Below are 26,980 nucleotides of genomic sequence, written 5' to 3' on the forward strand. Positions count from 1 at the left end.
GAGAAGCCTGAGGTCCGGTCCGGCAGTTGCGGCCATGTTGCGGCACCCTTGTCAGGTCTGACTCGGTGGTTGATCCTTGGCGTCAATTGGAGAGTAAGCAAGTCCGACTCAAAAGGGCGTGTACCAGGAATTGTATTAGCGTGCCACCATAACAGCTGGGGGAATCCTTTTGGAAGGTGGCGCAACGATAGTGACTGAGTCAGAACGGACTCGGACGCGGTGCCAGAGTCAAAAAATTTCGCTGCCGGCCGCCGATATATCCATGTCACGGCATGACTGCGACGTTCGTACGATTTTTTTCCACCGAGAACGCGGGAAAACGCGGCCTATGCACGTAAAACCAACGTCGTAAACGGGGCGACTTCCAAGTCCCGAAATCATAGGGAAATGCTTACGAAGCAAACATGTTTTCAGCGCCACGGGCCCACGGTTTGTTAGATTTTCCAGCAAGATATCTATATCTGGAAATGCCAAGTCAAAGAACGCTGTTGGAGGGCTTTCACGGTGGTCGAGTGAACTTCTAGTCGGCCACGAAATGACTGGTCCATATTAGGGTCGTGAGAGTACTGACTAAGCATTGCCGCATCAAGAAGCACATGCTGCTGCAGAGTTTCACTGTCGCGATGAAGACCTCGCTTTTTCTTTCCCTAATATTCTCCTCCCTCAGTGTCCTTGGACATGGACACAGTCACGACGGTCCTTCTGATGGCGAGACTCTGCAGGAGTATGCGCAGAGACACGTATGTTCTCACTGGATTGTCAATGTAGGGTAGTTGCACTGATTTTATTCCAGATGGCCAAGGAGCACCATATGTGAATCAGTCTTATTCATTCTATACTAAGTTGAAGTCTAGAACGTTCCCTTGCAGAGAGTCTTTTGATTCGAACAGTTTCTTCCAGATCCACGACCTCGACCGGTATGCCCATCCACTTGCCTTCACGATACGGTATTGAATTGTATTTCTCAGGGATGGGTACTGGAACAAGGATGAGATTCAAGCTATTTACGGTGTTCATCATGTCTATTCTCAAAAGAAGTCCAAGGTACGTGTATACCGAGCATAGGCGGGCCGTATGACCTACATCTGCATCATAGGATGACATAGAGCATCAGCAAAAGGCCGACCACATAGTAAAGGTCGTACTCGAAAAGCTTGATAAGGATGGGGACGGAAGGGTCACCGCGAGGGAGCTTGCAGACGCCGGGCTTAGCGGTTTGCCAAGTTTCGACGACCTGGGCGCTGAAGGTCACCATTACGACGTTGAAAGCGGTAAGCCCCAATGCTATCCCGTCACCATTTCATTTCTAAGAGTATACGTCCAAAGAGTTTTTCCTGCACCACGAGGAAGAGTTTCATAATACTCCCGAAACTCAAGGTGATGAAGCATATATTCATCCGGAAGACATTGAACACTTTGCCCACCATGAGGACATCGAACTTAAAGAAGCGGAGAAGGAGGCGGCTTACCAAGGAATCACGGTTGAGGAAGTTTTGCGGTCCCACGAGCCCCCTCCCGAAGGTGCACATCCTGAAGATCAACACGTCCAATTGCAAGGCACGGATCAAGAACCGTTGGCTGCAGCCCATCCTCATGACGAGCAACGCGAAAAAGCCACTCCCTTAGCCGAACCTCCCAACCCTAAAATTACAAGAGTGACGCCGCCGGAAAAGCAAGACCCCGATGTCAGATTCCGTGGAGCCAAGTCGGAGGGTGATAAGAAGGGGGCGTGGGGATCTGGGGAGGAAGGATACTTGCCTCCATCAAATGCTGGTGACAAAATGCGGTGAGTCAGCTTGTTGCGGTCATTCCACGTTTACTTATCTTGGCGACAGTAAAAATATGCCCTACAAGGTAAAGCAGTTTATCCTTCGTCCTACAAACACGCTGAGGTTGACCAGAATCGGATGCAGTACAAGTTCAAACGCAATTGGAATGATTTCTAGCTACCACGATGTAACTTTTCATTCCCATATACCACTGTTATATTATTCTTGTTTTCGGATTTCATTGTCAATCCACTGCGTAAGTTGATAGTCGTAAGATATCCGAAGAGACGTAGAATTAAGGTATCACAAGCAAAGTGGGAGGTATCAGTACATGTAGTAGCCTGTTAAATAATTACCGTCCGTCAAACATATCGTTCATCAACCCTTTCTCTATTGCCTCCCAATCCACAATACCACCACTTGCGTAGACACTCTCGTAAGATGATATGCTCACGCTAGAAAAGAAGGGGACCAAATCACGGATACTATCTATCTGATGGATCCCGTTCAACAAAGGACGCCGCATCACCCTCTGGGAACTAAATGACGACGCCCCACCAGTGTCTAGGACGTTTGATCCGTTTTGCGAAGTAGGATTCTACGATGCCGTCGAAAAAATTAAGCCGCATCACGGAGCAAAAGAAAGGAAGAACATACGCTGGGTAGATTACCAACAATCTCAGCCAACTGGTCAAACATCGCTTCCGGGTACCAATCATTTGGTCGGTATATCGCATCCACAGTATCGGTTATGAAGATCCATTGATGACTAGAACGAGGCACGAAGTAAGTTGGAATTCGGGCCGGACAGATAAATACATACATTTGAAATTCTTCAGTTTGTAGGACAAGCAGAAGATCTAGGAACTTGCACACAGACAATATCAGTTGTAGATCATCCGATCCATCCGACGGTAACGTGGACATGACTTGTTCAAAGAGACGATACTAGGCACAGTCAGCGGACTACTGTTTCAGGATGGAAAGAACCATACTAATTCTGTGAGAATCACCGGCCAGAAGCTGGTGAGGTTGTGGGGCGATAGACGGCACAATAGGACGCGTATGCAGAGGTAAACGTCACTCTGGACATTTGGGGCTGACACATTACGAAGAATATCCACCAGTTTCTCCTGTATCGATGGTAGTTGCGTTAGGAAATGATTCTTATCCCCAGTGAACAACACGAAAGATAGTCTACGAAGGTTGAGCGACCGTAACAACATTTCGTATTCCCTATTTGTAAAAATATTCGTGGATGGTGCGGTGGCCACCTTGCCTGTGAATTGGTGACGTCTGTGAGCTGTATTAAACGCAAACGTGGATCTGAAACGTACCAAGTAACTCGGGAAATGCAGTTTTGTCAACATCGAAGAGAGCTTTGACTATAGGTTTCCATAGCTCAGCGGCCTCCGCAGTACTATTGAATACCCTGTTATCGTTCAACAACTCTGCTATCGGTGCTCGCCACGCTTTCAGGGCTGCTGGAAGCCTGGACATTTGATGTAGGATGGAAACAGTGGTAGCATCCACTTCCATTGGCCTGCAGAAGAGTTAACAACGTAACCTATCTGAAACATTCTACTTACTTAGCTTTGCCCTTCATGGCTGGGTTGACGATGTAATACACGATATTGCTGCATGCTGCCGCAACCTTGTCGTTGTCCACAAGGAAACGCCGCAGGTTTGGAAGTATGGTTTTCGCGATGAAGTCATTAATCTACATACGCGTTAAGTTCAAGCACTTCATATAACTACATGCTTCGTCTTACCTGAATCATGACTTCGTTAGAAGCAGGTTTGGGTGTTTCCGGCGTTAATGAGGTGCTACTTGAATTGAACTTTTCATCAATCTTTGCTTCTGTAGTTGACACTTAAGACCTCAAGGTCGGAAATCTGTGATTTCGAGTCTCACCATTACGTGGAGCTGGGGATTCTCTGCCATTGGTGGTCAGAGCCTCTTTGGTAGTCCGCCGAATCCAGGAACCTTGATCGAATGATCGGCCAACATAAACCACACACGAGTCGAGAAGTTTTCCAAAAGTTTCCTATTTTGAATTTTAACAGAGCCTCTCGGGAAGGGGAAACCTCTTACCTGAAGGTCCTTGCGTATGCGCCTGTCTTCTATGGCCGTCGTTTGAGTTAACTTATCCGCTAAGACGGTCAAGCATCTAGAATATGGCTTCTATCATACGGGCCACTTGGGCAATCATGATGACACACCTCAGGGTCGGGAAGCTCTGCAATCTATAGTCCTTTCCACCGCCGATGACTTCCTTCGTCAATTGAAGAAAACGGCCCCAGACTTGCACGGCCAGAGGACCCTCAAGACGCTGTAGGTATTGCTCAAGGAACTTGAACAGCACGCCATCGGTTCTATGTCGACATCAGTATGTTTTCCCAAAGAGCAGGGAAAAGGGAGCCTACAGTTCAGGATTCATTGTCTGCTTCCTCGTTTTCTCCAACAGACCTGAGATGCGACCTGAGATACTGTCACATATCATCTGGACTGCGCTCTGCGCGTTCGCTATTAATACATCTGTCAACTCAAATGCCGAGTTCGACGTGGCCACAGTAATCTAGATGAGTTTTAGAGCTTAAGCAATAAGTGATAGTGATGAGGCGTACCCCAGTATCTCTATTCCAGCAATCTACAATAGCTTCAAAAACCTCAGAAGACTGCACTCGGAACAGGTGCTCCAGCACCCTGCGACTCCGGAGGCGTACGCGATTGTAGATGAGAGATGTTGATTCATCTTTCGGAGCACGTATTTCAGGATCTGTCCAACATAGCAAACCCCATATCGAATACAGAACCTGCACTGAATCTCGTAGCGAGCGGTACCCTTGTGATCGAACCTGAGAGAAGGTCAGCCATTGCGGAAATTTTCAGCCAGAGACGAACCGTCAACTGTTCATCCACGTTTTGCAGCGTGTTTTCAGAGCTAAAGACGGTGGAAACGTAACCAAAAAGGCCTCCAGACTCAGCAGATTTCTCTACCCCGCTTTGATCCTCCTCCGGGCTTTGCGGTTCTGATGTATACGCAAGACTAAGTAGTACGAGACGTTCAAGACCATTCAGCAGCATGATGAACTCTGCGTCGGTGATCGTGGAACCTGTATCATCGCTAAATGTGTCATCATGACTTGACGCCTTTAAGACATTATCAAGAGACGTTTGAAGCTGGCGACATATGCATTCATTTAGCGGGGCAACAACTGCGTGTAAAGCCGGCTGGAACTGAGGGACGGCCATGAGGACAAAGTCCAGCCAGTGCTGTAGAACAGGCCGATTGGCTGGGACAGATATACCATCCATTAGGGTCTGAATGAGTAGAGGATTGACGGCATATGCTCTGGGTTGTATTTCCTGGGTGCTGTCAAAAGTTGTTAAGGTCTCCGGAGGCCGTTCACCTTGCCTATGCTTGCCAGCGAATGGCCTGACAAGATCATCGGCGGTGGATGCAGAGATCACTGAATGGAGGAGGTGAAGCAGCTTGTTCTGCAGATCCAGTCTGTTCGTGTGAATGCAATAATAGAGCTTTCCGACGACTATTGCTTCAATAGATTCAACCACGGCAAGCTCTATTTCGCCGCGAGCAACGATAGTCTGAAGAAGCTCGACAGTGGTTGAATGTATCACTGCATTCTGAGGTCGCATCGCGGGAGCCCAAGGCACACTAGGCTCAGATTGCAGGAAACTGAAGGCCTGTTAGACCCAAGCACCAGTAAGATAACTATTTCGCGTACCGAAGCAACAGTTCCACAAGAACTTCCATATATGTGACGTCTTGCTCAGGAAAACCCCCTTATTAAGATGTCAGCCCGCGATGCGGGAGAATAGTATTGAAATTACCATACCAGATTGAACCCTTTGAACAAGCCCCGAATGCTGTGCACGCTTGATGGATGTGTTCCGTGCAGTCTTAGCAAATCCTTGTCCGCCAAATCGTATTACAGACAGTAACATCTCAAGCAAATGTTGGACGTAACGTTGATCGAAGGGGCGCCCATAAACGAATCCTTGCAGTTCCTTTCCCTCGAACTTTTGTGGTGCTGGGTATTCTGCGAATGGATGGATCTAACAGTTCGAAGATGATCGGGTCCAGTACTCTGAAGATGACGTTAGTAATACAGAAATTCTAACTGTCTAGATGCTTACCTCAAATAAGACTTGAGACTACAACGCATCCACGTTTCGCCAATCCGTCGAAGACTGGGGTCATCGTTTTTCAGTGTATCCAGAACTATCATCATAGGAACCTTGAACCGGAAACCAGGAAGGAGATTGTCCTCTGGATGAAAGAATCAGCATTTACCGTGCCTGAAGTCTTTGCGATCGAACCTGTTAATCTCCACAGAACACCAAATGCTTCATACGATTCTTGCACGTTCCGAGACTCGGGTGAGTTCATAGTTTGAGCCAGGATCGACTCGACGTGGGGTCTCTTAGTGGCAGCTTCTAATGCCCAAATGAGATTAACCGCCCGTACATGATATGCTGCGCAATCCGAGCGAAGATAACGAAGAAGTTTGGTCATCATTTTGTACATCGTAGGGCGTTCATCAATGTGCACTTTGGGTTCCATCCCTGAGGCATGATGCAGCGCAACGACAAGGCTCACGGCGCGATCTACGGTTGTGAAATTGGCAGACTAGCAAATCAACGCCGGTCAGTTTAGTTTTGCCATACCCACAAGTAAATCTCACCCCGTGACTGATGCAATCGAGAACCACTGATAGCCAGTGCGAAGGATGCCACGTAACCTTTATCGTAGAGGTACCAAGTCTGCCGACCAGCGTATCAAGGAGAAGAAGGGTCTGACAGAGCGCTTCACGGAGTGCGACGACCTTGTCTGCGGCTGAAACCAATGCATGAGAAAAGATGGAGCTCAGGGACACCAAGCTCTCGAAAGATGATGCGAAAGGGATCCTGAAAGACCTAGAAGAGGGGGCAGGCTCGATTGCAAGAGGTCCAATTCCGTAAACTGTGCAAGCAAAGATGTATGGCCGTTGTGAATCCCTCGCAGAGGTGTCCCCTTCGCTTGCTTCCGGCCGCTGCATAAGAGCAACATGAGGAACCTGGTGCAGTATGGTCTCCAAGAGCGAAAGAGTTTCCTTAGTGGTGATGGACAAAGGCGGAGACTCTGTCGTACTCAATCGAAACTGGACAAACCTCAGTCAGCATAGATAATATTGAGAGAAAGTGACTGGCTTGCATGCAAAAGATCAACGATAGCTGCAAATATTACAGGTAGATGAATGGTCTGAATCTCCTCGTCCTGAGAGAATGTCTTGAGGATGAATTGGACCATGGAAATTGCCTAGAAATGGTTAAAATTCTATCAGAAGACTTGGTACGGAGAGCCTACTTCGCATTTCTCTTCATCCTTGATGATTTCATCAAATACTGCTTGGAGTAGCTGCTTCCATATGATGCCTGGCTCCACCGCTTCGTACAGAGTGCTAGCTGTCATAGTCACCTAGAATGCAACGATAAGTGTCCAGTTGAGAACAAGAGAGGGGTTCTAACATCTTCGCTGCTATCAGTGCTCGCCAAGACCAGAGCTTTAAGAGCTTTGAAAGAATCGAATACAAGCACATCCGTTAGTGGTGCACCTATCTCCCACTTATCAAGAAGAGAGATGAAAATCTTGAATGGCCTTGACTCGGAATATTCACTGGAAGGCGATGTCATCTCCTCCTGCCGTACCGTCAGTTCTGTCAGTATGAAGCTCGTGACAGTACTTACTTTCAAGGTGGAGCTAAGCAGATTCAACGCATTTGTCCGTAGGTAAGTAATTTGATGATCCGGTTTTTCATCAGGACCAAGTAACCAAGTGTATAGCCGCCGGTTCAGGGAGAGATCGCGTCGTAGGACAACAGACACTGCTGCCCTCATCAAGATTGTGCGATCTTCTCCTTGGGCTTTGTGTAGAGCCGCGCTATCCAAACGCATAGACTGCAGTAGAAGGTCCAAGGCTCCTCTTCGTACAAGAAGATTCTCATCCTCCAAGGCAGCAGCAAAGGCGCGAATCATCAAACCGATGTCTCGGCCAATGATGGACAATATATCTGATACAAGTTAGACATCTAGTAGTCACAGAGCTGCGGAGGACATATCGCACCTTCATCGTCCATTAATCGCGGGAGTCGACGTGAAAGAAGATTGAGGGATGTTCCACGGGCAGCTGGCGTTGTTAGCATGACCAGCCAGATATTTTGGAAGAAGAACGACATTGATACGGCCCCAGACAGACGATCCAGTAAACTCAGTACCTATTCATGAATGAGATCCTATCGAATTGCCAGTGGAAATAAACGTACCTTTTCAAAGAATTCCCCAGTCTCCTCCTCCAACCCGGGCAACAGCGCTATTATGAATGATTTCATTACGGGACGCAGGCCCCCTTGCAAGGGCAGATAATGTGTGTCGTATAGGTTCAGAAGAGTAGGCTTAATAAACGTTACTGATGGATGCGCAGCGAAAGATTGTAGAGCATACCTTGACGGATGTCGCGGCGTATTCGAAGAAGGGAAAAAGACCAGATGACCAGAGTGCGAGGTCGCGCCTGAGTCCTTCCGACTGGATACGCCATTAGAGGAACGCTATACCAGGCCAAGGTGCACTCACCCCCAATACTGCGAGAATATGAGCATAGACATCCAGTGCCCGCTGGTGCACCCCCGTAGGTAGAGCGGGATTCAAGCACTGAGACAGCCGTTTTGCAACAATCAGCTTGCGTGGGATCTCCTTGAACTGCATGTACGATTGGAAGGTCTGTTCGCAGTGAATACACGGTAGATAGAGGCGACACATAAGCGCACCTTGAGCAACTGCTTCAAAAACGCGATACAATCCGCCCATTCGTGTACATTATCGAACGAATTGAGGCACTTCTCGACCTGCTGGGTGTATTTCTTGTATTTGGGATCCGATTCATATGCTTGTTGGGCAGCAGCTGATGGTGTCATTTAGCACCTCCGGATTAGCAAAGTCGGCGAAGGCCTGACGCACCACGTTCACTCGTTCTCTCAGAGATCCACGTGGAGCCTTTCTTCGGTGCCGTGCCTGCTTCTGTGGAATCCGTCGATGCCATGGCAGCGAGAGAGAACAGAGCGTCGCGCCCTCGTCGTTGGATATGGGGTGGTCGACGTTGTTGAGAGCGTTGGACTTGACGGAGAAACTAGCAAAAGCAAAAGTCGATTACCGTCACACCGTGACCTCAAACTAACTGCGCCGCGACGTCATGCAGAGATAGTAATAGTAGTAGTCTGTAATAAATTATATAGTGCATAGATAACAAGGTAACGACAGTCCCCGGAACGAATGAATAGCTAGCTGTACGAAAATATATACGTGATACTATAAACATGGTAACAGGCCATCAGCTTGGCCCCATCATATCAGAATCTCCCGCTTCGGAAGATGGCGGTGGCGGGAACTGCATGCTATTCCGCATCTTTGTGAGATTACGGACTCCGGGAAGAGTTGGCCCCTCAGGAACAAGTGATCCTGACCGCGAAGTTCCTGTCAAAGAAAGTGCTTTATTGACTTTTCCTTTACCCTTTCCTGATGCCGAAAGCATGGCCGGTAGCTTCGGAATAGTCAACGCGCCTTCGCCGGCTTTGGAACCAGAGTATTCCGAATCTTTTTCCCCGACCCATGCGTGGGCAAACCAGCGACCTCCAGCAATTCCTCGAATTTCTCTGTTGGCTACACGCCAACACCGCACTTTTTTGCCGCTTCTGTCCAGCGGCATGACAGGAGCAAACCCGGAACTAATTTTGGGAGGAGGTTGGACAGGGAATGGTTTTGTCGGAAGCGGGTATACTGGGAGAAGGAGGGCCTCGATGTTGATTTCTTCGGCAGGCGCATCGCCAAGTTCTGGCTCAGGACTATTGGCGAAATGAGTTGTTACGGGTGATGAAGCAGCAGTGCCGGTAAACCCCCCTATATCCAATCAGCATATATTTCAGTACAAGTAGTCTTGTTACGCACCTTCGCTCAGCACACTGGCATCGTCAGCAAGTTGAGGCAGGACATTCTTCGCCCTAAACATGCCATTAGCGAAGAACGTAGAATGGAAATATGAAATAAGGACTTTGGTGGTTTAGTAACTTTTGGTTTCGCAGGGGCCTTCTTCGCTGCAGGTTTCTTCTTCACTACCTTGGCAGGAGCAGGTGCTGGCTCTACTGGAGGGGCGACAGTCAAAGATATGTGATTTGGGTCAAATCCTTCCTCTACATACCAGTTGTTAGATTGGCTGTTTGCAGTGATACATGGAAGGACATACCTGGCAACGAAGACGCTGGAGGCGGGGGTATCGGTTTTTCCTGCTTCTCCTCTGAGCTCTTTTTCTCTGTCTTCTTCGCCTTTCTCTTCACCGGAGCCTTGCGCTTAGGCGTCGCTTCTACGGGGCGCGCGGGCACTTTTGATGGTTTAGCGCTGACGTCGTCATCATCATCGATGAGCTGGTCTTCTTGGTCTTCATCTTCGTCAGCTTCGTCTTCTGTGTGCGACCGTTTCGATGGTACCGTAACAGTCGGACCCGCGCTTTTCTTGCCTACGACGAGCTTGACACGAATACCCGTACGCTGAGGAGGTGGGGGCGTAACCTCTTCCCTGAGTGTTGAAATCTGAGGCGCATCCATGTCCACGTCCTCATCCATGGCGAAGTGCGACGTTTGATAATGATGTAGAAAAATATAGGAAACAGCAAAGCTGACACGGCCACAACGGCACGCGTCAATGTTTGAACTTCTCACGCTTGTAAATTGTCTCATGACGTAATGTGCGAAGCCGGGCATAAAATGGGGTAACGCCTTCATTATTGCAACCATCAACATCGATCTCCATCTAAATAACGCCTGCAAGACTTCAACTAGAATATCGAGGTCTGAAGCTAAGGCTCAAATTTTCTAACAAACGACTTATTAAACCGGATACAATCTGTCTGAAAGCAGAGAAGACGTACGTCTGGAGGGATTCGGTATGGGTAAGGCAGTCTCTTACTGATATAACCCTCCGTTACTGACGTACCCAGCTCCTTCACTAGGTAAATAATCTACTTACCATCGTTTGATTGCTCACGGAGTAGATGAAAATGCGGGTATGTTGCAACCGGAAGCAAATACTTCTCCAAACTTAATAGCCCCCAGACGACTACGAGACAACCGCCTTTCTCGATGGCGGGTCAACTACGGACTTGTTAGATCGTCGCTACGATCGCACCTGGAAGTCGAACACGGCCACCGCTATATGGGGCATATTCATACTCACCGTCTCAATCGCTGTTGCGCTCGTTTTGTACGCCACAAGGACAGCGCCTGTAAAGGATGCTGAAGAACTGAGAGTTGGAAAACTACCATGTGCGTTTGCTTCGTCTTTAACAATTTGCGCGTGCTGAAATATGTGGCTAGTTATGGGATACAACAGTGCGTCGTACCAAGTAATGGAGTTCGCATATAGCATTGACGTGCCAACTAGCCTGGAATGCATACTGGTGCAACATCAACGAGACACTAATCCTTGAAACTGCCGACCTCATGGTCTCTCTTGGTTTGAGGGTAAGTCTGATCTCTTCGCTATGATTCTGCGCTTACCCATGTGCAGGATGTAGGTTACGAGTACGTAAACCTTGATGACTGTTATTCGGAGAAGAAACGAAATGAAAACGGGGACATCATTGCCCGTCCGTGATTCTCTTATGCTCATTACGCCTTCATCAAAGTGACCTCTGCTTCCAGACAAAGAGCGCTTTCCTTCTGGAATGAGGTCCTTGACTGATCATATCCATGGCCTTGGAATGTCAGTATTTTCGATGTTCTCACCTCATTCTTATCCACTAACAACCATCTAGGAAAGCCGGAATTGTACGAGAAATTTCGTGAAATTTCGAAATATATTAACTTCTTTACAGTATGGGGATTCCGGTTGGTATACTTGTCAATATTACCCAGGCTCGTTCCAGAATGAAGCAAGGTTCGATGCTTTGAGTCATTCACACCTTTAAACATTCAGCCTACATCAATAGGGATGCAAAGTTGTTCCATGAAGATTGGGGATTTGACTTATTGAAGTAAGTCTCTTTGCAATCTACTTCATGTCCAATGCTGATATATTACTGTCAGGTATGACAATTGTGCAGGTATTGCATCATCTGATGCCCTACTCCAATGACTGAACATTTGTGCCAGTACCTTACGATGAGATTATTCGAGAGGGCATGATTGGCAGTAAGTTTCTTTTTCTACTATTCTGAAGGTTCGCGATACCATCGTCTTTTTTTGTAAGAGTTCACTGTTATGGCCAACGCGATCAAGGACCTGGCCAAGTCAACTGGAAAGCCGCCAATGCTCTTTTCTTTGTGTCAGTGGGGTCGTGTAGGTCCTTTTGTGCTGTAAAGTCAAACCTATTTTAATATTTATCGTCGCAGCTTGAACCCTGGCTGTGGGCACGTAACCTAGCTCCAACCTGGAGAGTGGGTCGTTTCACGCATCCCTGGTCCGGGGTTTGAATTCACTCGCTTTTATAGACAACGGATGATATAGGTGCCAACTGGCCGTCCATCGCCAGTATCATCAACCAGTGGGTCCAATAATTTCAGTCAGATCATGGGCTAACGATACCTAGAAACTCCTTCTATGCATGGGCTTCAGATTTTTATGGCCATAACGATATGGATGTCGTGAGTTGTGAAAGGCGCACCGTTGCTATACGCATTGACAAAGATGTACAGCTTGAAGTTGGAAACGGTGACCTCACATATGAAGAATCCAAGACCCATTTCACGGCCTGGAGCCTCATGAAGTCACCTCTACTTATCGTGAGTATCACTTCGTGATTGACGTCAGTTCACTAAGTTTCTTTTTATATAGGGGACCCATGTGGGTTTTATATGCCCTTTTTTCGCCTTGTCTAACGTTTAGAGCAGCTTGCTTCGATCTCCCAAGAAACGCTGAGTATCTTCAAGAATATCGAAGTCATCGCAATTAATCAAGACCCAGTCGTCGGTCCTGGTGTGACGCCTTTCAGATGGGGTCTCAATGCAAGCAATCTTTTTCATTACACTTTTCGTAGCTTGTCTCACTTTTCAAAAAATAGCCTAATTGGTCTTTCAACAAAACCCATCCGGCCCAGTACTGGAGTGGGGACAGTCAAAACGGAACAATTTTTATGTTGGTGAAGTAGTATATGGAAGTACGCTTGTATGCGACTTACATTCTGGCTAGATCAACACCCTCGACGAACCAGCTGACATGTTCTTCAACTTGACCGAATCCCCGTGGATACGCTCAGGGAGACAATACGCTGTGCGAGTAAGTTACGATTTACAGTACACGTTGCCGTTCTTGCGCTGATTTTCACAGGATCTCTGGACCCACACTGATAATGGAACCGCTGTCCGCAACTTTACTGCCCGTGCGGTTCCACCTCACAGTGTCGTAGCACTGTTGCTGAAGGATGCCGGTAACGAGCCTGAAGGGTTGATCCCAAAATGTGCTGCGATGGAACCTTGGTCAGATAATTGGTGTACCGATCAGAACGGTACTCATGTACCTTGAGTAGCAAAGGACTCTATAGACTCTGCCAGTAGTATGCACGAATATTATATAGCTCGCTAGTACGAGATTTGCTGGTTAGTTTGTCCTCGATGTCGACGACATGCAACTCTAACAAACCACATCATCGATCCAAACTGCCACGTTTGTACATTTCCGATACTTAAACCCGACCGCGACAATCATACCTACGTGTAACCCAAGCCACTCATTAACACCTATACTTCAAAATGGTGCGTTTCTCAGCTATCGTTATCTCATCCACGGAATGCTCTATTACGGCTGCAGCCTACCGCTTTTGAAATGCGTCAACGGAACGAAAAGTTCGCCAAAGACGCGCGATCGGGCAAAAAGCCAACACATTTGTCGCGGCAAGAGAAGCTCGCAAAACGAAGCCCGGTAAACATTTGGGTTTTGGCTGTCGTCGTATTTGTTGTCATGGGCGGAGGTACGTTATATTCCATCTATCTCTTCCAACGTACTTAATTCTTCCCGACAGTACTCTTCGAGCTGGCGAGGCTTCTATTCCTGTAACTGAACATGCACCGGAGCACATCCTTATCATTAGTTTTTTTTTGGCCTGGAGCGCATTGTACATCATCACGGTTTCGTCTTATATTGACTCGAGCGCATTTATCAATAATCAAAAGCAAAAATACAAGCATGTTCATCAACGCGTCAGTCGCTGGTGGGGCTGACACTCATGCTCTTGCTGCTCATACTTCCGCTAGCCTTCGCCTTGGACCCACTCGCAGCACTTTCCTCGATACCCTCCATAGCGTCGCTTTCCAGTTCCTTCTCTTCAATCCTTGACCTCATCACCAGCCCACACTCGCATGGTCGGCTGCCAGACCATGACCACGTTGTCCTCTGACGTGCTAGCAGCAGGTCCAGTTCTCCATTTTGCCAGGGGCCCAACAGAAGTCGGATGGTCGGGATGTGTGTCCTGTACGCGCATTAAGACAGGATACAAATATGCAAGGCGAAGGAATGTTTACCTCCGTGGATGAACAACAGCTCGGGCGGTCCATCCTCTTGGTCATCGGGTGTCTGTTCAGAACCTATCAAGGATAAGTCCCAGATGTTTATACGGCGGTCGCTGGAAGCGGAAGCAAAAATTGTAGGGCTGTGTGGCGACCAGGCGAGATGTAGAACGTCATCTGTATGAGATTCAAATGTATGCAGTTTTTTCGTCGGGTTTCGCGTGTCGTGGAGTACTACGGTCTACCACCAAATGAGCAAACCAGGAAACTCTGAAAGTGCAAGAAACAAACTTTATCAGCGCTCCCTGTAACCAGTAGGTGCTCGCTTGCCGGACTGAATGATACTGCCAGAATTTCACGGTCATGGGCTTGTATTTTGGTTGTTGGTTCTGCGGGTGTCCTCGTATCCCACCTTGATGTAATATCAAATGTCAACAGGCCAGGAATTGAATGCGCTTCTCACTCACAGCATAAGCATCTTATCGTCGCCAACGCTGGCAAATACAGTTTCCTTTGTCGCATGCCAGTCTACGTCCTGCACAGTTGTCAATAGCAGAAAGTAGCCAGAAGCAATATACACTAACTCCGACAACGGAAGTATGGCCCTTGTAGACTGCGGTCGGTTGGATTGTTGACTGTCCCTTTTGATATGAGTTTACATCCCTAAATTGCGTTAATCCTCGTCTTCTGAAAAGGACAATGATCCTACCAGTGGCAAACGGTCATGTCCTCAGAGGCGCCAAGCACGTTACCAGCCTTGACTGGGTTCCAGGCCAAACCAAAACTAGGAGAGATTTCAGCAAACGACTGTAAGGTCTAAGATTGCGTACACTCACCCTTCCTTTGTCTGTCCCACCAGTCGTATATCGGGTTTACACACCCCACCTCTTTCAGGCTCGCTCGAATGTTTCGTACGATCAAATACCAACACCTCTCCCGTCACGGCCTTGGTCGCGATCAAATCAGGATTCTGAGGCATGTATCGCGCTCGGTTGACCTCCCCGGCATGGTTGATCCTCTGAATAACCTGGATGCGGGGCGCAGATGGGATTGTGTGACCTCCGAGCTCACCACGCTCGTCATCGTAGTCACTGCGGTCCAACTTGTCGGAGCCTGGGGAGTTGTCACGCTTGGGGATTGAGACGGTAGCAATTTGGAGGTAGTCTTGTGCTTGGCCGGAGGTATGGGTCCCAAGGAGGAGGCGGTGGATGGAATAGGGCTTGTTGGGTGGACTATGTGGCTACGTAAGGTCGAGCGAAGTGAAATGCTGGATAGTGACGCACGATTCTTTGTCGGGGAACCATTGACAAGTCAAGCTGGGCCAGTCGAGCGCGTGCGTGATAACGAGGTCATAGAGATATGGCGCATTCTTCTTCCTGATAATATGTCAGTGAAAGGTAGCATAAAATGGAAAAACAAGCTTGCCATGTTTTGTATTCCTGTTCATGGGCTTGCAGTGTCAGAAAGAATGGCCAGCACTATAGTAAAGGATGCACCTCATTGATCAACTTGTTCTCCTCCTCTGCCGCAAAATCATCCTCTATCTCCTCGACTTGCGGCTTCATTTTCGACTCGGAAGCTGGTATAGATACAAAGTAAAAGGAATTACCGTCGTTGAAGGTGGTGGCAAGAAGAAAAGACGCGACGCGTTTGAAATCTTTCCCACGCTCACAAACAGCCACAAAGGAGACGTCGTACGGAGGCATAAACTTTCTTGATTTTTTGTATACGAGTATACGCCAAGACGAATCGAACAAAATACTTGTATTTACGAACATATTCAACGTTTGCAAGTCAGACAAGGTATACTGCCAGGGTCAATATTATGCGTCTTTTGTTGGCGGCTTAACATGTCTATAAGCAATCCATGGACGAACAAGGGTAACACTGTTATGCTGCCTTCTCCCACTTTGCAATCAGCTTCTCCAGGTCGAACCGTGGGTCTTCTGGATCTGTGATGACTGAAGGAACCACAATTGTCAGCACTGCGGGCAGCAACAACGCGCCCAGTGATGGCGACGAGCAGAAGCACTCACGGGAATCCGTAGTAGCAGCCTTTGCTGTCTCTTGTTTCTTCTTCCATGCCTCCTTTGCCTCTGCAATCAACCGCTCTCGCTCGTGCTCCGCATGCTGAGTTTTGTGCACATTGTGTGCTGCTTGTAGGGATCGACGGTGGTACCAGCCATAGACAACACCAGAAAAGAGAGCCGTGTATCGGGCAACCTGTTCATTTTGGCGAAGAATTAGCGACAGACGAAAGAAAAATAGGAGAAACGACAGCGCACATTCACAGTAGGTGAAACCATGGTATTGCCTTATTTTCTCGACCGGCCGCGCAACAGGTGAAGGCTAAAAACCTATAGCTTCAAGTGAGCGCTGCTGGCGTCTGTCAATGAGAGGAAAGAGAAAGACACAACCGGACTGACTGGAATTATAGAGAGCGAGTTGGAAGTGCTCGTTGGCGGATGATCTCGGCAATGGCAATCCGCTGTATTAGTCAGCATTGCTCCCTGTCTTCACCGACCACCTTCCTTTTTCCAACTTATTTTTTTCTCGCAATTGTACAGTGCCTTTGAGTTTCTCTTGTCTGTAGGTGATCACCATTCCTTCCGTGACATTTATTAACAGAGGAATGGTCTTGAAGGACTTATATCCACCCGACACGCAAACACTTGAGAATCTTATCTGATCCAAGTGATATTATTACTGTCGCCCCGATTTTCCTCTGATTTATCTTGACCAGATGGATCAACGTGTTCCTCAGGAAATTTTGGATGCTGTTGTAGACTTGTTGAAAGATGACAAGCCTGCCTTGAAAGCGCTTTCACTGATATCGCGCTGCTTTACACCTCGCACGAGGGTCCATCTCTTCTACTCCATCACTCCAGGGGAAGCTCAGTGGAATGAGGGAATGCTGGATCTTCTTCGATCCTCCCCTTCCCTCATCGTTCATATCAGAAGACTTCGTTTCTTATACCTTTGCTCATATGACTCGGCACTCATAGCTATCATCGAACTATTGGTTAACCCGATTCATCTAGTGATATCGTGGAGGAAATGGGGCGATCTGCCGGAACAATTTCTCCAGGCTCTTCACTCCAGAGCATACGCGTCAATCGTTCTGTCTGATTCTAAATTCACCTCTTTTTCCGAACTGGCATCTTTGCTTGCCAACTCCACGCATCTGGAAAGGTTGGCAGTATACAAATATGAGCCTTGTTTCCGTGATACCGACCCTTCCTCCTGTACTCACCAGCATCCATCTCCGGGACCGCCAGTCGATCACCTGATATTGTTTGACCTCGATGGCTGTCTGTATCATCTTTTGAGTGGCTATTCATTCACGTCAATGCCCGGTATCCATTGAAGAACTCAGAACTTTGGAGATCCATCCCCTGTGGCAGAGATTATTTCTCCCTATTCCAAAGTTTATACAAAAGAGCAACCAAACTAGAAGAGCTAACATTCAGGCACTCTGGTAGTGGTATGTCGTAATAATGTTTTTGAAATGGACACTCTCACCAACTGATGCATAGCCCCAGTGCCCTTGGCGACGGTCTCCCCCCTCCCTATTTCGCACCTAAGAAAGCTTACGGTCAAAACTGCCCCCATACCATTCTAGAGGTACTCAGCCCCTCGATTGGTGGATTTCCAACCTCGAAAGCGCAGACGGGAATTGTTTTCTTACAGGTATCCACTTTCTTGTGCACGCAGAACAAGATGACTATCTGCAATATGTGCAGCATAATCCCGAGCATGAAGCAGTGTGGGATAGAGTAGCTCATGCCTTGTCGAAACCTCGGATGCCCGTTCTTCGTTCACTCAAGGCTGAAATTCGTATTGAACACAGTGCAGGCGTTGGTCTGCGGCCCGTTCCATCTTCATCCGTGTGTTGCTCCATGTACGACTGTATTGAGGGCAAACTCGCGACATTAGAGAGCCAAGGTGTAACAGTGCAAGTGATCTTTAAAACACCGGGATGGTCTCGTGCCCGCCTCATGCTCGTGAGTATTTTACTTTCGTCTATTTCTATCGATCTGAGAATCCAGGATGCCTTGTCGGACGACTATGACTGAGAACTGGAAGAAGAATATTTTCAGGCGTGTTTCTCGTATGGCTTCCTTTCGAGCCATGCATCATCTTTTTTGCCTTCGCTTGCAAAATTGTAGAGTTAAAAATGAAATCAGCTATTTAAAAAAAAGAAGCGACGCGTTGTAAGTGAGGTGAAAGTGAACAGTGTCCCAAGCCTAGTTTTTGCCTCCTTTCCTGATCGCCGGTGAGGTACGACTGCATTATGGCTGTCCATTTGCAGGCGTATGGTAAAGCATGGAACTATCACGGCTAATGACGGGGCACAGCCGGCGCGCAGTACCACCTAGTACCACCACCAGAAATATGAAAGCAGAAATATATATTGCCGGTGTCCCCTGTAATCTGTATCCGACATCAGAAATATTAATTCTGGTGGGAATTTCACGCAATGCGATAGAAGGAACCGGCAAACGTACGCCGGGTTGGATCGGTTACTGATGACGAACGTACGTCAGTAAGCTCGCGCCCTTACCACCGCTTCCTCTCCTCCGTCAACAAGAATTTTTGAATTTTCACTCAATCTTTGGCCCCAGACCAAAGATACGAGTAGAGCATGCGACGATGGCCAGTCCGTAGAAAGTTTTTGCACTCATTCCCCAATTTTACAACTTTTTGCCGGAGACACAGCGCCTTGGCCCAAAAAATCGAGCATACCCCAGTAGAACGATCCCAGATACATCCTCCACCGATAATACTCTCCAGAAGACCAGATCCATATGTTATTCTCGCTTCTGAGCTTTCCCAGCTACGTGGAAACCTCTTAACTCTCCTTGGCTCAGCTCATCCAGGTCTTAAAGACCTGGCACAATGCTACTTTCTCGACCCGACAAAACTTGTACGTTCACTCGTTATTCTACTCTTTGCACGCGCGACAAATGGACTGGGAGAGGACTGGGAGGCGATGGAGTGGAATGCAGCAAGGGAGGCTGCGTCGGGAAGGACTGAAGAGTTCGAGCAGCCGTTGACGCGTAGCGACGTCCTGCACTACTGGAATCCCAGCATGCCTGATCATGCTGAATCGTTCGACTCTATATTTCCTTTACAAACACCAACGCCGTTTCCACCTTCTCCTCAATCCCTTTCGTCGAACCTTCCTTCCACTCGCCCGTATCTCCTACCAACACAAATACGCGTCGCCCAAATAGTCGAGATGATTCAGGTTGCCTCGATGCTTCACGACGAAGTATCCGTGACGGCCACCTCGTCGCCCTCACCACAGAGTTCACAGCCCGTATTCGGCAACAAACTTGCCATTCTTGGTGGCGATTTCCTGCTCGGACGTGCCAGTGCCGCTCTCTCCCGACTAGGCGACAGTGAGGTGGTTGAACTTGTCGCGAGTGTTATCTCAAACTTAGTAGAGGGCCGGGTGATAGAACTCAAGACCGAGTATGCATCTTCCCCTCTCACCCCCCAAGATGCTTGGCATACCTACTTCAAAACTACATACCTGAAGACTGGGAGTTTATTGGCGAATGGTGCACGCTCTGCCGTGATACTAGGTGGATGTAGGAACGAGATTTGGAAAGAGGTCGCGTACGCGTTCGGGCGGAATATTGGTATTGCACTTCAGGTAGGATATCTATCTACCAATCATTCATTGCTAACTATATCTGTCTTGTACAGTTGGTTGATGATACCAGAGAACATGAGTCTTGCATGTCAACCAGTACGCGACCCAGAACTGCAACAAGTCCCATCTTATTTGCATGGGAGGAGCATCCTGCTTTGGGACCTCTAATAGAACGCGGGTTTAGTGAACCAGAAGACGCTGCAGTGGTAAGCTAAAACGTGGTCCGAATTGTGATACCTCCAACTTATGATATTATCAGGCAAATGACCTGGTGCGCAGGTCTTGTGGCATCGAGAGGACATGGGAACTCGTCCGTGACTACGTTAACAGGGCCAGCAATCTTCTTCGATATCTACCGGATAGCGATACGAGGCTGGCACTAGACTTATTTACACAACGCATAGCGGAACAGACGCCGTGATTAGCTTTTTCATGCACGAACTCTTAAACGTGTTAGGATGATGTATAGTTACCGCAGTCGAGAGACAAATCCTACGAATATCGTCTGGGGTGCTCGCTGAGGGTACAATAGAACAAGAAGCAACGTATCAAACATGATGTACACGCGCCGGTCTGAACTGCGAGGAGGCACTTGGAGAGAATTCTTATACGGAATTAGGAATAGCGGGAGGCGGCGAAAGCGCTGCATTGGTAGAGGACCGAAGCCCCGAGATTGGATCGAGGGTACCAGTTCTGGGGCACCACCACGCCGCCATGAAGACGCATGGCCGAGGAATCAATGAACGCCGAGTGTGCCTCAAGGAATGAGTTGCAGCTCACTAAAAACAGATACCAAGATGAAAGTAGCTGCGAGAGGTTTGCAATGAAGGGTAGTATATGGAGAGAAAGTCACGTCGTGGTGGAACGAGATTGTGATGTGAACACAGCGGGCAATCATTATCTTCTTCCCGTCGAAAATGAGTATAGAGAGATCGTAGGATCAGTGTGTGTAGTTAAGGGTCAATTGTTGGTGAATGAAGGTGAGCGGAGGGGCAGGAATATTATCGGCACCGCTAATGTAGTAGAGAAAGCCACAAATCGAGCTTCTCCGGTATTCCTACTGTGCATCTGGCCAATGCTTTACTCTGAGAAGCGGTAGGCTGTACATTTCATGTCAACCCAAGTCATAGTTAGCAACTCGTGATGACATCTTACCGTGTTATTGATGGTCCTTGCAGGACAACATCCAAACCTGCGGCATCCCTACTCTCACCCAGTATTCTGGTCAAAGTGACCGGTTTGTCCAGCTTGGTGTTTGTATACATGTGTGACCCAAATAGATCCAACGGGGGAGATGGCAGATGTGGACTCGGAAGGTCTCCTTGGAGATGTATCAACGCCTTTGACGCGGCATCATTCGATGGGAAACGGTTTCTGTAAAGGTGGAGAGTCCTCATAGCCTTCAGTTTACAGGACGCTTCGGTGACGGCTGGAACCATTCCTTGCAGAATGTTAATTATACTTTCTGGTAATCGTGATCCTGTGAGCAATGGGTGAGGCTCGAGAGCCTCATCAAGCTGTTCAACAAAGAGACTCTGAGACTCCAGCGAAAGAGGGATATCATAATCGATGGCCAGGAAGAGCCGGCGGAGGGTGTTCGATGCCTCGTAAGGAAGGGACGGACTCTTTAGTAGATATGCGATGAATTCAGTCGTCAGGGAAAATCCTGCTTGATTGAGAGCTGGTCGAAATCGGTTAATATACTTGAAACTCAGTTCTACAAGGCTCTCTGTGATCCTGATGTCGGACGTGGAGGCCGCCGGTATTGATGAGCTCCTCCAAGTGCCAATGAACAGCCTCCATCGTCGTGCAGGGCAGAACGAATTTTTGATGGGAGCAGAAAAGATGCTCTTCCAGCTCATCAAGCTGCTGATGCAATCTCTTGAGCACGAGGTCGGAATGACGGTGGGTCAAGTCAACTTGAAGTTGACGATGGCACCACTTTCCAGTCATGACAAACCCCCCAATCTCTGTTTCTAGCTTGAGAATTTGATCGACATACATATCGAGTAGATTCCTGGATACGACGGTGAGAGCGGACACTGGGAGTAAATCATGAGTATTCCGGGGTATGTCCTGTTGTTCGCTTCTACTGACCGGAATAATCTGATACACTTGGTATGCTGCTTTGTACAAGGTTTATGTATTTCAGCGTTTGTTCGTCAAAGTGGAGTGTTTCCCGTGAACGATATGTCGCAGAAGTTGTTGTAACAGGTGACGCTGGGAGGGACATCATTGTTAAGGACCATATTGCACTAAGGCATGTTATAGCCCGCTTCTGCACTGTTGCTGGTGCGAGCTCGCTCTGGGTGCATGTCACGAGAAGGCGTTGAATACGATATCCCAGGCGTATCGTCACCGCGTCGTGATTAAGCAACCTGTACAGCAGCAGCTTGGCGCTCAAATCGCTACAGGCGACGACGTTGGGTATAACCTCGATGAAAGGTTCCAACTCGTTGTCGACGCGTAGTAGCTCAATAGCCCAGCACATTGCATCGAAATCTCGTGCATCGCGCTGTGGTGATATTTCTACAGCGGCGGTCTCCTGGGCTTCCGACATTCCACAGACAATAGGTTGTAAAACGCCGAGGGAGTCTCGACGTCGAAGCAGTCGGAGACTGCAAAGAATTCTCCAGGATAAGAGGGAGAGAGGTGTGCGGTAAGGACAGTCATAATGGAATACGGGAAGAAAAGTGATGAGAGCATATAGTGTCCCACAGAGGATGGTGGTCGGCAAGAATGAGATACGCCAAAGCATTAGTTCACGGATAGCAGATACGCGAATAATCCGGCCAAGAAGAGTAAGAGAGAAATATGGAGTAACAATGGTATTATTTCGACTAGAGCAGCTATCTTGAACCTGTTGAGTCCTTGGTATAGAAATGCGGATATTCTCGCACGCCTTTGCGGTGTAGATCGGTTCTCCGTCGCCTGGATGTAATTCCTGGTCCATTGCTGAACTAGCGTGGCCGACAAGGCACAGATGAGACTGAAGCCAAGGCTGAGAAACTATAGAGTATTACAGACTAGTGCGGATGCCGTTGGTGTGAATTTCGCATCGAGAAGGTCTGGTACGTTAGCTGGGTGCGACCCGTTGGACACGGACACCTAGCTGATCGGAAATGTGGGCAAGCAGGAATATGACCTTGTCATCTGTATTGGGTAACAGTGACTTGTAGCTTTCTATAATGAATGCAGTCACGCTAGCAGAAAACAGACCAGCCTGCAATTTGATTATTAAAGGTGATTCGATAAAGCGATGGCGTCGGCCTACAAATATCAGAATTGAGTCCATGTCGCCCTTCCAGTTGTGCGCTAGTGCGCGATCGTGCTTTTCTGCTTCTGTGAGATAGGAATACCAGAGCTTTGCTGATGGATCTTCGTAGCGGGGCGATTTCATGTGATCATCTGTGCTTTAGAGTCAGAAACTGGAACGGGCAGAGTATCACGCCGACTGCGTACCTCCTGAAGCACTCATCATAGCTGCAATTCCCTTCGAGTAGCGAAGAAGAGAGAAAAGGAAAGACGAGAAGGATTGCTATGCTCATCATCGTCTTCAATTGCCAGGGATGCATCAATGCTGTACTTGGCAGGAAACGTAAAGCTTTCTGATGGACCTGAATTCCAATGGTCATGATGAGCCAACGCTACCTTTTTCTGGTTTTTCTTCTTAAGAAGTGACCTGGACTAGAGCTGTTACTTCCAAGTAAAGAACAATCCCGTTCTATCTCCCTTGGTGAAATGTCGGTGTGCACATGATTCTGGGGGATTGCGGGGTAAGCTGAAATAGCCTTCGGCTCGGCCCGGATACGATCTATAGCCGGGAAATGATCACGGGTGCCCGTGTTTCTGTACTTTTACAGTCCCTTACCGAAGAAGCACGGCTTTCTTCCCAAACCTCCCACTCAGACTATTCTCCCTTCGTTTCGAGGGCCCAAAATGCTAGCACAGCTCTCTGTTGGCGCAAAACAAGTATTAGAACTTTCTTCTCGGTTAACAGGGGGCGATGATGATGAAGATCAACGACTGGTGGGTTGTTGCTTGCACGCCTTGAAGGAATTCAAATAATAACGTTCTTCTAGGTCATAAACCTCGAAGTTCTACTGCAGGACCTGTCTTTGCAAGTACCAGACGTGTGGCGACGCGTGGCAGCGCTCTACGGGGAGTCCATACATCCTGCATGCAGCAACCTTCGGACCATGCTCAGCGACGATGTTGAGCGAATGGAAAAGCTCTTCCTTAATTTGGAGACACACGATGACGATGATGACGACGTTGATCCTTCAGTGCGAGCGACTCGCATATTCTTGGCTCCTTCACTGACGGCAGTTTTTCAAGGCTTCTGATTTGGATCCCCCGTGTCCCATGAACCTAACGCCAGACATCTATCGTGACTCTTCTAATGATGCCTCCACGTCCCGGAGTCAGCGGCGACGGTCCTGTTCGGTGAGTCAAACCGCTAGTATCTCTTTTGGTTCCGCGTTTGACATGTACCAGCCTTCGCCACCCAACTTTCAAGTTCCGAAAATTGTCCTAACTCTATGTCCTTCACAACCTCACGAAGTTTCGTGCCGCGTTCCGATACAAGACAGTGCCTACAATCAACGCCTTACGGTCCCTACGCACACCACAGTCAACAGTGTCTTCCCTCCAATGCGCGCACGGTCGCCTCCTGTAAAGTCAGTAAAAGATTGGGTATGGCGAGATGGGCATTGGCAAGCGATCCTCCCTGACTTGGATGAACAGGCCAGACGAGGGATGTTTTCGCGTCCGTCGTCGAATGTCAGACGGAGGGCGTCGCGATGCCGGACGTGCTGCAATATTCCTCAGCGAGCTTTGCACCATTCATGCGGACATCACCGCTCATGACTCCAGAATGCATCCGTGTTATCTGAGGGATCCTGTGTATTAGTAGATACCTTTCGAAGATGTATTGAGTACTTTCAAACTAGGATTTCTAGTCAGAACTTTTTGCCGGTACCGGCTATGTGTGGCAACCAATCAGAAGCCCCTTTAGGAGACACGTCTGACACGTGGGTGAACGGCACTTACATCACAATCCAAGTGGGCACGTCCTCGCTTCGTCTGCTTCCTGTACTATCACCATCATCTATCTGCTGCTGTTTCGCAAAAGGCAAATCTCCCGGATCGCAGTGACGCGCGTCCCTCTGGCTGCAGTCACCCTTTCATATCCATCACCCACTGGAAATGACCTTCAAGGCTATCCTATATGCTTATGTTCTTGGAGGATTAACATTCATTCCATTGCTCCTTGCATCTCTTATTCTCTTCACCATCTACACCTCGGTTCCTGTAGGTGACCTGGATGTTTCCAAGAAGCGCAAGAGCGTCTTGGAGGGGAGATTACAGGAGGAAGACGCAGACACCGCTCCTGAATTGGCAGCTCTGACAATAGGCGACATCAATGACCTGCCCAAGACTCGGAAGGGATGGTTGACGATGCGGAGGACGTTTGAAGAGTCTGCCTTCGACGGTGGATATGTCACGCTTGTCCGGTCATTCTTGGATGCTAGATCCAAGGACCCGAAACGCTCGCGACCCAAAGACATGTGGTATGTTGTCTTGAAGGGGAAGATCCTCTATCTCTACGAGGATGAGGGCATGACGGAATGCGAGGCGGTGATTCAATTGGGAGCACACGACGTCATCATCTATCCAGAAGGCCTTTTGGATGGCGAATTGTTTACGAAACGGAATGCTATTTGCCTCCAGCCCAAGGGCTCCAACGCAGACAATGGCATGCCGAGCGTGACAAAAGCCATGAAGCTGGACGAAGATGATGTAGGAAAGGGATCGGAGGATGCAGAGACCAGCACAAAAGCGGTGGAGACAGCGACAGAGGCTGAAAAGCTGAAAACTCTCGCTGCAAAGGAGGAAGCAATTGATTCAAATACCCCTTGGTTCATCTTCGTTCGATCCAATGTTGAGATGGAGGACTGGTATCTGTCACTAATTCACGCGTCGGATCATCCTGCACAGACACACCATCTTTCTCCACTCCAAGCAATATTTCTTCCCTCCGACATGAATCTTCTTGTCACAACTCTCGATGAACAGCCCGATGTGATTCCCATGCGTTGGCTCAACGCCCTTGTTGGTCGCATCTTCTACAGCTTTTACAAGACACACCTTCTCGAGGCGTTTATCATTGGGCGTCTCATGAAGAAGCTGTCAAAGATCAAAAGGCCCACCTTTCTTGCTGATATCGTCGTCACACAGGTGTCCGTAGGAAACGCGGCGCCTACCTTCAGTAAACCCATGCTCAAAGAACTGACCAAAGAAGGAGACGCGTCTTTGGAGATTCATCTGCTATACAAGGGCGAAGTACGCCTTACTGTTGAAGCCACCGCGAACATCAATTTGGGCACATTCAAGTCCTATAATGTCAAGCTCGTTCTGGCGGTCGTCTTGAAGGAGATAGAGGGAAATCTACTATTTAAAGTGAAACGTCCACCAAGCAATCGCATATGGTATGCCTTCACGCAGATGCCTCGGATGGTTTTGGAGGTCGAGCCTATCGTCAGCGACCGTCAGATAACATGGACTATGGTTCTCAGCACAATTGAATCGAGACTTAAGGAAGTCGTGAGTTTCATATCCATCTATCGACCGTGGACAGTGATTCATGATTGCACAGATACAAGAAAGTGTAGTACTTCCCAACATGGATGACATAGCGTTCTTTGAAAGTCTATCACATCAGCATCGAGGGGGTATTTGGCCAGATGCCGCTAGGCGTGTCGGCCCTCAGCGTGTCCCCGATCAATCCTCGAAAGACACAGGCACAGGAAATTGACAGCAGTTGAGGCACCCACAGAAACGGAACAAGTGCCGTTGCTTCAGAAGGCAACTGTCTTTACAGGAACGGACAACGTCGTCGACCGAGCCCCCACTTATGACACTTTCATCAACAGAGCCAAGTTTTTCTGAAGAATCTTCTCCTCTAAACCGACGGCGAACATGGTTCTCGACTTCCCGAA

At 48.3% G+C, this 26,980-nt stretch overlaps 12 protein-coding genes across 12 annotated transcripts; 6 read left to right on the plus strand and 6 right to left on the minus strand.

Moving 5' to 3' along the window:
* Positions 1 to 623: 623 nt before the first annotated feature.
* Positions 624 to 1,946, plus strand: EV420DRAFT_1636864 (precursor to secretory protein Ssp120; the record flags this gene model as incomplete). The annotated part of the gene is made up of 8 exons (XM_060476642.1): positions 624 to 740; positions 794 to 813; positions 870 to 917; positions 969 to 1,044; positions 1,097 to 1,271; positions 1,327 to 1,786; positions 1,836 to 1,854; positions 1,902 to 1,946. The coding sequence occupies 8 exons, from the start codon at positions 624 to 626 to the stop codon at positions 1,944 to 1,946; spliced, it is 960 nt and encodes a 319-aa protein (XP_060337107.1).
* A 175-nt stretch (positions 1,947 to 2,121) lies between these two features.
* On the minus strand, positions 2,122 to 8,951 carry EV420DRAFT_1759481 (Dopey, N-terminal-domain-containing protein; the record flags this gene model as incomplete). Its single annotated transcript, XM_060480589.1, has 29 exons — positions 8,788 to 8,951; positions 8,598 to 8,731; positions 8,404 to 8,550; positions 8,275 to 8,355; positions 8,097 to 8,225; positions 7,898 to 8,048; positions 7,522 to 7,844; positions 7,303 to 7,473; positions 7,142 to 7,252; positions 6,989 to 7,093; positions 6,480 to 6,935; positions 6,115 to 6,424; positions 5,932 to 6,064; positions 5,816 to 5,882; positions 5,631 to 5,739; positions 5,520 to 5,577; positions 4,675 to 5,470; positions 4,398 to 4,628; positions 4,197 to 4,348; positions 3,993 to 4,145; positions 3,865 to 3,940; positions 3,685 to 3,817; positions 3,542 to 3,630; positions 3,359 to 3,489; positions 3,107 to 3,312; positions 2,765 to 3,048; positions 2,593 to 2,717; positions 2,427 to 2,538; positions 2,122 to 2,367 (listed from the first exon to the last, which is right to left on the minus strand). The coding sequence occupies exons 1-29, from the start codon at positions 8,867 to 8,869 to the stop codon at positions 2,122 to 2,124; spliced, it is 5,301 nt and encodes a 1,766-aa protein (XP_060337108.1). The 5' UTR covers positions 8,870 to 8,951.
* Positions 8,952 to 10,506, minus strand: EV420DRAFT_1510867 (uncharacterized protein). The gene is made up of 4 exons (XM_060471536.1): positions 10,067 to 10,506; positions 9,875 to 10,013; positions 9,772 to 9,824; positions 8,952 to 9,723 (listed from the first exon to the last, which is right to left on the minus strand). Exons 1-4 carry the CDS (start codon positions 10,440 to 10,442, stop codon positions 9,158 to 9,160), a joined length of 1,134 nt encoding a protein of 377 aa, XP_060337109.1. The 5' UTR covers positions 10,443 to 10,506; the 3' UTR covers positions 8,952 to 9,157.
* Positions 10,507 to 11,182: 676 nt separating this feature from the next.
* On the plus strand, positions 11,183 to 13,337 carry EV420DRAFT_1617572 (glycoside hydrolase family 27 protein; the record flags this gene model as incomplete). The annotated part of the gene is made up of 18 exons (XM_060475253.1): positions 11,183 to 11,207; positions 11,260 to 11,339; positions 11,386 to 11,464; positions 11,520 to 11,584; positions 11,693 to 11,754; positions 11,807 to 11,851; positions 11,904 to 11,920; positions 11,970 to 12,008; positions 12,067 to 12,155; positions 12,209 to 12,253; positions 12,308 to 12,360; positions 12,406 to 12,460; positions 12,512 to 12,598; positions 12,651 to 12,659; positions 12,707 to 12,793; positions 12,877 to 12,954; positions 13,005 to 13,091; positions 13,143 to 13,337. 18 exons carry the CDS (start codon positions 11,183 to 11,185, stop codon positions 13,335 to 13,337), a joined length of 1,197 nt encoding a protein of 398 aa, XP_060337110.1.
* A 675-nt stretch (positions 13,338 to 14,012) lies between these two features.
* EV420DRAFT_1617573 (WD40 repeat-like protein) lies at positions 14,013 to 15,882 on the minus strand (the record flags this gene model as incomplete). Its single annotated transcript, XM_060475254.1, has 10 exons — positions 14,013 to 14,134; positions 14,157 to 14,204; positions 14,333 to 14,558; positions 14,609 to 14,729; positions 14,785 to 14,852; positions 14,902 to 14,980; positions 15,027 to 15,101; positions 15,154 to 15,549; positions 15,601 to 15,689; positions 15,814 to 15,882. 10 exons carry the CDS (start codon positions 15,880 to 15,882, stop codon positions 14,013 to 14,015), a joined length of 1,293 nt encoding a protein of 430 aa, XP_060337111.1.
* Positions 15,883 to 16,014: 132 nt separating this feature from the next.
* On the minus strand, positions 16,015 to 16,800 carry EV420DRAFT_1510870 (ATP synthase E chain-domain-containing protein). The gene is made up of 4 exons (XM_060471537.1): positions 16,744 to 16,800; positions 16,603 to 16,693; positions 16,354 to 16,540; positions 16,015 to 16,278 (listed from the first exon to the last, which is right to left on the minus strand). Exons 2-4 carry the CDS (start codon positions 16,621 to 16,623, stop codon positions 16,208 to 16,210), a joined length of 279 nt encoding a protein of 92 aa, XP_060337112.1. The 5' UTR covers positions 16,624 to 16,693; positions 16,744 to 16,800; the 3' UTR covers positions 16,015 to 16,207.
* Positions 16,801 to 16,825: 25 nt separating this feature from the next.
* Positions 16,826 to 17,928, plus strand: EV420DRAFT_820352 (uncharacterized protein). The gene is made up of 3 exons (XM_060483597.1): positions 16,826 to 16,902; positions 16,962 to 17,801; positions 17,854 to 17,928. The coding sequence occupies exon 2, from the start codon at positions 17,061 to 17,063 to the stop codon at positions 17,682 to 17,684; it is 624 nt and encodes a 207-aa protein (XP_060337113.1). The 5' UTR covers positions 16,826 to 16,902; positions 16,962 to 17,060; the 3' UTR covers positions 17,685 to 17,801; positions 17,854 to 17,928.
* Positions 17,929 to 18,962: 1,034 nt separating this feature from the next.
* On the plus strand, positions 18,963 to 20,400 carry EV420DRAFT_1261576 (terpenoid synthase; the record flags this gene model as incomplete). The annotated part of the gene is made up of 3 exons (XM_060467079.1): positions 18,963 to 19,979; positions 20,033 to 20,185; positions 20,239 to 20,400. 3 exons carry the CDS (start codon positions 18,963 to 18,965, stop codon positions 20,398 to 20,400), a joined length of 1,332 nt encoding a protein of 443 aa, XP_060337114.1.
* A 730-nt stretch (positions 20,401 to 21,130) lies between these two features.
* EV420DRAFT_1636870 (uncharacterized protein) lies at positions 21,131 to 22,932 on the minus strand (the record flags this gene model as incomplete). The annotated part of the gene is made up of 3 exons (XM_060476643.1): positions 21,131 to 21,660; positions 21,701 to 22,021; positions 22,077 to 22,932. 3 exons carry the CDS (start codon positions 22,930 to 22,932, stop codon positions 21,131 to 21,133), a joined length of 1,707 nt encoding a protein of 568 aa, XP_060337115.1.
* Positions 22,933 to 23,055: 123 nt separating this feature from the next.
* EV420DRAFT_1710461 (uncharacterized protein) lies at positions 23,056 to 23,677 on the minus strand (the record flags this gene model as incomplete). The annotated part of the gene is made up of 3 exons (XM_060479612.1): positions 23,442 to 23,677; positions 23,254 to 23,387; positions 23,056 to 23,202 (listed from the first exon to the last, which is right to left on the minus strand). The coding sequence occupies exons 1-3, from the start codon at positions 23,458 to 23,460 to the stop codon at positions 23,056 to 23,058; spliced, it is 300 nt and encodes a 99-aa protein (XP_060337116.1). The 5' UTR covers positions 23,461 to 23,677.
* A 113-nt stretch (positions 23,678 to 23,790) lies between these two features.
* Positions 23,791 to 25,019, plus strand: EV420DRAFT_820382 (uncharacterized protein). The gene is made up of 4 exons (XM_060483598.1): positions 23,791 to 24,008; positions 24,062 to 24,265; positions 24,318 to 24,425; positions 24,477 to 25,019. The coding sequence occupies exons 1-4, from the start codon at positions 23,919 to 23,921 to the stop codon at positions 24,846 to 24,848; spliced, it is 774 nt and encodes a 257-aa protein (XP_060337117.1). The 5' UTR covers positions 23,791 to 23,918; the 3' UTR covers positions 24,849 to 25,019.
* Positions 25,020 to 25,187: 168 nt separating this feature from the next.
* Positions 25,188 to 26,796, plus strand: EV420DRAFT_1636873 (putative integral membrane protein conserved region-domain-containing protein; the record flags this gene model as incomplete). Its single annotated transcript, XM_060476644.1, has 2 exons — positions 25,188 to 26,585; positions 26,638 to 26,796. 2 exons carry the CDS (start codon positions 25,188 to 25,190, stop codon positions 26,794 to 26,796), a joined length of 1,557 nt encoding a protein of 518 aa, XP_060337118.1.
* Positions 26,797 to 26,980: the final 184 nt, after the last annotated feature.

Source organism: Desarmillaria tabescens (assembly GCF_030435595.1).
Source record: "Desarmillaria tabescens strain CCBAS 213 chromosome Unknown EV420scaffold_4, whole genome shotgun sequence".
NCBI lineage: Eukaryota > Fungi > Basidiomycota > Agaricomycetes > Agaricales > Physalacriaceae > Desarmillaria > Desarmillaria tabescens.

Bases quoted from the DNA above. Each gene is read 5' to 3' on its own strand.
- EV420DRAFT_1510867 (XM_060471536.1), bottom strand. From the start codon at position 10,442: ATGGATGAGGACGTGGACATGGATGCGCCTCAGATTTCAACACTCAGG. The intron at 10,014-10,066 runs GTATGTCCTTCC...ACTGGTATGTAG, and splicing joins TCCAGCGTCTTCGTTGCCAG to AGGAAGGATTTGACCCAAAT. The intron at 9,724-9,771 runs GTGCGTAACAAG...GATTGGATATAG, and splicing joins TGCCAGTGTGCTGAGCGAAG to GGGGGTTTACCGGCACTGCT.
- EV420DRAFT_820382 (XM_060483598.1), top strand. From the start codon at position 23,919: ATGCTAGCACAGCTCTCTGTTGGCGCAAAACAAGTATTAGAACTTTCT. The intron at 24,009-24,061 runs GTGGGTTGTTGC...ACGTTCTTCTAG, and splicing joins ATGATGAAGATCAACGACTG to GTCATAAACCTCGAAGTTCT. The intron at 24,266-24,317 runs GTGCGAGCGACT...CAGTTTTTCAAG, and splicing joins ATGACGACGTTGATCCTTCA to GCTTCTGATTTGGATCCCCC.
- EV420DRAFT_1510870 (XM_060471537.1), bottom strand. From the start codon at position 16,623: ATGGTTTCACCTACTGTGAAT. The intron at 16,541-16,602 runs GTGCGCTGTCGT...CAAAATGAACAG, and splicing joins TGGTTTCACCTACTGTGAAT to GTTGCCCGATACACGGCTCT. The intron at 16,279-16,353 runs GTGAGTGCTTCT...TGGTTCCTTCAG, and splicing joins GGCTGCTACTACGGATTCCC to TCATCACAGATCCAGAAGAC.
- EV420DRAFT_820352 (XM_060483597.1), top strand. From the start codon at position 17,061: ATGGATCAACGTGTTCCTCAGGAAATTTTGGATGCTGTTGTAGACTTG.